Source organism: Aspergillus saccharolyticus (assembly GCF_003184585.1).
Source record: "Aspergillus saccharolyticus JOP 1030-1 unplaced genomic scaffold BP01scaffold_54, whole genome shotgun sequence".
NCBI lineage: Eukaryota > Fungi > Ascomycota > Eurotiomycetes > Eurotiales > Aspergillaceae > Aspergillus > Aspergillus saccharolyticus.
This window is the reverse complement of record NW_020290664.1, coordinates 171,129-178,465: the sequence shown is the minus strand read 5'-3', so window position 1 is coordinate 178,465 and position 7,337 is coordinate 171,129. Positions and strand designations below refer to the sequence as shown.

At 53.4% G+C, this 7,337-nt stretch overlaps 2 protein-coding genes across 2 annotated transcripts; both read left to right on the top strand.

The window, feature by feature from the left end:
• Positions 1-62: 62 nt before the first annotated feature.
• BP01DRAFT_360795 (uncharacterized protein) lies at positions 63-3,635 on the top strand. Its single transcript, XM_025575992.1, has one exon. The coding sequence runs from the start codon at positions 332-334 to the stop codon at positions 3,269-3,271; it is 2,940 nt and encodes a 979-aa protein (XP_025427028.1). The 5' UTR covers positions 63-331; the 3' UTR covers positions 3,272-3,635.
• A 343-nt stretch (positions 3,636-3,978) lies between these two features.
• BP01DRAFT_419052 (M3 family metallopeptidase) lies at positions 3,979-6,900 on the top strand (the record flags this gene model as incomplete). Its single annotated transcript, XM_025579372.1, has 4 exons — positions 3,979-5,718; positions 5,776-5,902; positions 5,971-6,529; positions 6,687-6,900. Exons 1-4 carry the CDS (start codon positions 4,474-4,476, stop codon positions 6,898-6,900), a joined length of 2,145 nt encoding a protein of 714 aa, XP_025427027.1. The 5' UTR covers positions 3,979-4,473.
• Between the last annotated feature and the right edge of the window lie 437 nt (positions 6,901-7,337).

Sequence of the window (7,337 nt, the reverse complement as noted above, 5' to 3'; positions counted from 1 at the left end):
AATTTGGGCGAGGTGAGGTGATCAAGAAACCCAAGGCACCCAACGCACCCAAAGCACCCAAAGCACCCCAAACGACTCACCCCCCCCAAGAACTAAACTACTCCCAAGCCAAAACCAGGTCAAGCCCAAAAGACACACGCCAGACAAGCAAGCCACATATATCGACCAGCTCTGGCTATGATATCATTTTCTCACCTACCACCCCTGGTTCATGGTCCATAGTCCTTCACATTATCTGCCTTCTGTGTCAAGGGCTCCTTTAGCTGCACCAAACATGATCCTTTTTTTTCTCTTTTGCACAGCGAATTCTGTGAATTGAGACCACCTCAGAATGCCAGAGACGTCTCCTGAAGCAGATACGCATCTCGATTCACCACCAGAGACGACAGATTCGACTTCAACAGATCTTTGCCTCCGTGGCCCGGGGAGGGTCTACCCTCTGCGATCGATAGTCGTGCCGACACATCCCCTAGCACTTCCCTTCCGGTCTTCATCAACAAGCAGTTCACAACATGTTCCCAGCCTGTGCAACGAAAAACCCGAGTGGGAGGACCGGGATGGCTGCTGCGAGCAACCCTCCATTAGTCAGCCGAGCACCCCGCCCGAGCAACGTATCCCGTCATGTGACTCTCCTATACAACAATCACCACAATCTCCTTACCATCAGCATGTTCCACATCAACAACCGGACGGTGCGGGCTCAATAACCCCTACTAAGCAAGTCGACTATGCCTCGGGTGCGGAGGTTCGAGATGCGCTGAACCTCGAGACCCTCGGCTCCCTCACTCCCTTATCGCATCGCCAGTACGACGGCGTTGACTCCGATGAGGACAGTCTCGCTACCACAAGCACCTCCAAACACTCACAGGCGTGCGAAGATGAGCCAATACACAGACCCGGCGCTGTGCAATGTTTCGGGGCGTTGGTGGTGTTGGAACAAGTCGACGAGGGGACGTTAATGGTACAGCTGGCTAGCGAAAACTCCGAGGCGATCATTGGGCACTCCCCCCAGAATTTATTCACCTTGAACAGTTTCTCTGACCTGTTAAGGAACGATCAGGATGGCATCTTGAGGGATCATGTGCAACTAACCGAGGAAGAACAGTGGAGTCCCGCCGTCGACGGGCCGGAGATCTTCAAGTTAGCCATCAACGACCGACACGGACATCCCCAGCGATTTTGGTCGGCAGTCCATCGCAATCCCGCCCACTGGCATCTGATTATTTGCGAGTTCGAAAGTGAGATCGACCGTCTGAATCCGATCAACACCGCCGGACAGACCCTCCCGGCGAAGCCCACGGATATCTTAGGATTCGAACCGACACCCGACCAAATAGCGAGCAGCACCATGAAAATCAGTCAGCCGTTACGCCTGCTACGGAACAGGCGCAGGAAGCCTGGCGAAATGGCATCAATGGAGGTTCTCAATATCATCAGCAAGGTCCAGGATCAGCTGGGCAGGACGCAAGATCCGGATACGCTGCTCAACGTCTCGATCGGCTTAATCAAGGAGCTGACTGGGTATCATCGCGTCATGATATACCAATTTGACAGTGAGAACAATGGGAATGTTGTTGCCGAGCTGGCGGATCCGAGATTCACGAAGGATATCTTCAAAGGTCTGTCCTTTCCAGCTTCGGACATACCCAAGCAGGCACGCGATCTTTACAAGAAGAGCAAGGTCCGGCTGCTGTACAATCGCGATCATATCAGTTCCCCGCTTGTCTCGCGAGATTTTGAGCATGCCAAAGCTCCTCTGGACATGACTTACGCCTTCCTGCGGGCAATGTCGCCATACCATATCAAATACCTGGCTCAAATGTGTGTACGTTCTTCGATGTCGATTAGTATCAATGATCACGACGACCTCTGGGGCCTGATCATCTGTCATTCCTACGGGGATCACGGCATGCGAGTGCCCTTCCCAGTCATTCGATTGACCAGATTGATTGGAGACTCAGTCTACCAGAATATCAAACGCTTGTCCTGCATGTCCCACCTGGAAGCCAGCAGTCCCGCCAACCAGGCGACCGCAAGTGAGATCATGAAACAAGACGGCCCCACCTCGGAAGCGTTGCTCAAACTCTTCGATGCGGATTTTGCGGCTCTTTCGATCCGAGGACGAACGAGTATCCTCGGCCCGTGGACGGATTTCCAGGAGATCCTGGCTGTGGTCGAATATTTCCGCTCCCGCAGGCTGGGCTCTGTTGTGGCCTCGAACCATCTCAAGCGCGATTTCCCTGATTTGCACTTTCCTCCCGGCATCCATGCGGTCTCGAGTGTCATGTATGCGCCTCTCTCTCTACATCGGGAGAACTTCATTGTCTTTTTCCGGCGGACACAAATGCGGAACATTCGATGGGGTGGAAATCCATATGAAAAGCTACGGATGGAGCCGCGCCATGACTTTCGGGTCTGGCGGGAAACCGTCGTGGACCGATCTCGGGAGTGGACCACCTCGCAGACCGATAATGCCGCGGTGCTTGGCATGGTAGGCTCTCAAGTCTCGAGCGACTGGCAGACGGAGACGGAATCCTTGTCCGCCAGCCAACGCGCGCAGTCGGGCGATGAAATCCGCAACACCCTCAACACGATCTTGAAGAATTTGGGCGTGGTGCTCGGGGGATCCCTTGACCTGGAATTCCAAGACAGTGTCAGTCGATCTTATTCTGCATCCAAGTCTCTTCTCTATGTGATCAACGACCTGCTAGACATCACCAAGAAAGAGCAGGGGCAGACCCTCGTCAAGGATGAAGTATTCGATCTTTCTTCGTGCTTTCAGGAAGCCACCAGTATGTTCGAGACCGAGGCGCAGCGCAAGCAACTGTTCTACAAGGTCATCCATCAGCCGGGGATTCCCCAGGGCGTGCTAGGCGACGAGCGGCGCGTGCGTCAGGTGATCTCGAACCTCATCGCCAACGCCATTCAGCACACCTCTGAGGGAGGAGTCACCGTTGAAATGTGGCGAGACTCGATCAGTCCCGGCCCGAGGCGCGCCATCATCAATATCACCGTTACTGACACTGGGTGCGGCATGTCGTCGGAGACCTTGGATACGCTGTTCTGCGAGCTGGAGGAGATCTCGCTGGAGCGCCACAGCGGAGCAGAAGAGACTTGCACCGCGCTGGACCGGCCACAAGACCATGTTCTCGGGGTGGGACTGGCCCTGGTCTCTCGGATTGTGCGCAACTGCCACGGGCAGCTTGTGGTCCACTCCGAGGAGGGCAAAGGCAGTCGGTTTGCAATATCTTTGCAATTCGATACTGGGTAGTATACGCACCTGCCTGCTCGTCTTTACACGATATACCTTTTCGTTTTTTTCTCTCTAATTACCTCCGGCTCGCCATGGCTAGCGCATATGAATTGGCCCATGACGCGCCATTCCCCTGGATTCCGCAAAAGCAGCGGACCAGATTAGCGATCTTTCATCTGCATGAGACCAGAATGCCGGTCATGCTGCTCTGTATATATATATTCATCTCGTTGATTTTGGGCTCTCTTGGTTGTAGTATTACCCTCTGTCAGCGTTCGAGCCGGCCATCCTGGATGATTTATTTTCCTACTTCTAAGATCTTCCTTTGCCCGATTTGGGAATTTTCGGAGAATGAATGATGACGATTTCGATTACATTGACGATTAGTATATACATCGACGCAAACTGTCGACTGGTAATTCTTCCGGTGATACAATGAGACGCGTCTTCTTTTGTCCATCTAGGTAACAATACCTAATGTTCACGGTATTGATTCTAATAGACTATCCCAAATCATAGCTTCGGACCCATGATTGGCACATGATTTCGATGTTCTACCGTGGCTCGTGCTGCGGGATTATTCTTTGTTTTGTTTTATTGACACAATAAGCATTGTTCTGCGTCGAATCGGAACACCGCCGGACTGGTGAGACAACGTACTTGCCACATCTACCTGTGCGCGCTCCCGCACAATACAATCACATCATCATCTCACCAGCAGCTCGCGATAAGAAACCCGTCTCAGCACACTGCATTCTGCAACTGAGTTCATTTGCTTCCTCATTTTGCATTCTCTGTGAAAGCTTTCGTCACGAGATGAAATATAGGCGTCGGAACCTGAAATCTGAGTGGAGATGCGTATCTCTCAAGGTCAGTGGATGGGATCAGAAACAGGTACGACGCATGGCAATAGATCTCTACCCAGTTCGAGAAAAAGCCTCAGATGTGTTTCAAAATCAAATCACGCGCCAGAACTGACCGTGTCTCCCCACCAATCGATTCATCAATGCATTATCACATATGCCACGTGAGAGAGGTTGATAAGCACTAATCGCTTAGCTGCTCTCACGTACGCAAGTTGCAGCACTAAGTTAAACAAGACGGTCCGAGGTCCAAACCTCTCTGACTGAGCTACGATAACGGGACCAGAATATAAACGACGACATGCCGATTCAAATGCAGCACAGCACTGTCACAACCGCAGCTATCTCGAACCCACAATGACAACCCCCCAAGCCCATCCCATCCCATCCTTCGACATCGCAGCAGCTGACATCGCAAAAGAAGCTGAAGACCTAGTCAACTATCTCGAACAATCTGTTAATAAACTCATCGCTTCTGTTGGGAGCTCAGAACTCACCTTCGACACAGTAATCCGGCCGCTGGCCGCCATCGACAACGAGCTACGAGCTCGCGTGCAGTACATCGCGCTATTCAATGGTGTCTCTCCTTCCGCCCCTATCCGACAGGCCTCGTCGGCAGCAGACAGCCGGGTGATCCAGGCGCATCTGGCACTGTTCCAGCGGGACGACCTGTTTGCTCTCGTTGACGCGGTCCATGCCGATCCGCACCAGCACGCGTCCGTCGACGAAGAGGACCAGAAGCTACTCAACAGATTCCACCAACTGTTCGTGGAGAACGGCTTGAGACTGACTGGGGTGGATCGTGGGCGGTTCAACTGGATCACACGGCGCTTGGTCGATCTGCGGGTGGAATTCATGCAGAACCTCAGCGCTGATCCGGGATCTGCGTGCTTCAGCGAGGACGAACTTGCAGGGTTAACCGTCAACGGCTTCGACGCCGTCGAGGATGACATCACTGACCCGACGGTGAAACGGTACTCGGTTCCCCTGACAAAGCCGGTGGTGACGAGGATCCTCTCTCACTGTCGTGTGGCCCAAACCCGGAAGGAGGTGTTCCTCCTCAACCAAAACAGATACAAGCCGAACGTTGAAATCTTCCGGGAGATAGTGATCCTGCGCGACGAAGCCTCGCGGCTGCTGGGGTTCGAGTCCTTTGCACACCGGAAGCTCCAGCAACACCTCGTGAAATCCCCGGAGCAGGTAGAAGAGTGGTTGAAGGAGCTCCAGACTGCGTTGCAGCCCCTCGCGCAACGGGAGATCGAGCAGCTGCGGACTGTCTCAGGAGCTCACGCGATTCACCTCTGGGATCTGGACTTCTACCACAACCGCATCCTCCAGGAGCAGTACCAAGTGGACCACGAGCGCGTGGCGGAGTACTTTCCAGCCAAGGGCACCATCGAGCGCATGCTCGGTATTTTCGAGAATCTGTTCAGCGTGCAATTTGAGAAGCTCGACGTCGCAGGAAAACACACTTGGCACGCGGACGTGGATGCGTACGCAGTCTGGGAGGCCGACAAGTCGGCCTTTATCGGGTATCAATATGTGGATATCTACCCCCGGCCGGGGAAGTACAACCACGCGGCGAATTTCAATATCTATCCGGTGCAGACTCTTCCTTCCAACCCGTTCAAATATCGGGAGTACCTAACCGCAAAACAGGCATACCTCAACAGCGAGGGCAAAAGAACCCCCGTCGTAACAGCGCTGGTCTGCAATGTCTCGCGTGGAGAGCCGGCTCTCCTCCGCCACCAAGAAGTGATCACTATCTTCCATGAACTCGGACACGGTATGTTCCTTCATACTAAACCTCATTCCACAACTATGTGTAGTAGAGGAAACTAACCAGAGAAAAAGGAGTGCACGATCTCCTCGGCAAATCCAAATACGCTCTTTTCCACGGCCACCGCACCGTCGCGGACTTTGTCGAAGCGCCCAGTCAGCTCTTGGAGGCTTGGTGCTGGGTCCCGGACTGCCTGCGCCAGCTAAGCTGCCACTATAGTTATACACCATCACGGACGACTCCAGCTTCCGCCAACAACAACGAGCAGCCTCAATCACCACCACCACCACCAAGATCCCTCCCAGACACCCTCCTAACCTCCCTCCTCTCCACAAAACCCCTCAATCAAGCCCTCCTCACCCTCCGCCAAATCGCCCTCAGCACTTTCGACATGGCCGTCCACCACCCTTCCTCCCACGCCGCGCTTCAGAGCCTGAATATCCCCGCTACATACAACCGTCTTATCGAGGAGACCACCTTCCTCCGGGGTCCTAGTAGTCCTGTTGCCGCTCCCAATCCCGAGACCTCCACCTCTAATTCCCCCGAAGACGACTGCTACACCTACGGAACTGCCTACATCACCACCGCGCACTTTGTCTGGAGCCTGGAGGCAAATTATTATTCCTATCTATTGTGCGTGTGGGTCCCATCCCTTCCGTATCACTCAGTCCAACTATCCCAACGGGCAGTATCAGTCCGGGTAGTGCATAAGTGGACTTATCCCACGCATGCATCGAAGTACTCCGTACATAGGTCAAGCTAACGTGTGTCTGTCTGTGTTGGGGAATAGCACCCGCATGCTAGCAGCGGATCTCTGGACCTCGCATTTCCGAGCCGATCCGATGAGTCGGGCGGCTGGGTTGGCGTATCGACATGGCATCCTCGAGTTTGGGGGAAGTAGAGATGAGTGGGGTCTTCTTACAAGTTTTCTGGGGAGGGAGCCGGATATGAGAGCTTATTTGGGGGAGTTAGGGGTGGAGGGCGAGGGTGAAGAAGTGGGATGAGAAGGAAGGTGTTAGCAGAGTAACTCATTCATATGTCGGGTTTTCTAGGTCCCCCCCCCCTTGTTCGGGAATCCGGCTTCTTGTTTCGTGATGGGGGGTGGTTGGGCCTGACTAGGAGTTTACAGAGAGGAACAGATGGTCGGTATCGACGTCACTACTCGGAATTCAGAGCTAGGTGAGCAGAGATTGTCTTGCCCGGGATCATACGGGCTAATGGGCTATGAAAATAGATTATATAACGTAAGGTGTAACCGACAGAGCTGCCGATCAAGACATCAATCGACCAGCATGCAGTGAAGAGAAATTTGGGAGAAATCAGTAGCCCCGAGAAAAACTTCTGTGTGACAAAGCCAGACAGAAGGCCAAAAAGTGCACATCCAAAATTTTTTGTCAGCAAGATCCTAGGTACCCCGTCCATTTGGAAGATAGCAGAGACA

What these genes read in the sequence shown, in the direction of transcription:
- BP01DRAFT_360795 (XM_025575992.1), top strand. Translation starts at nt 332, where the DNA reads ATGCCAGAGACGTCTCCTGAAGCAGATACGCATCTCGATTCACCACCA.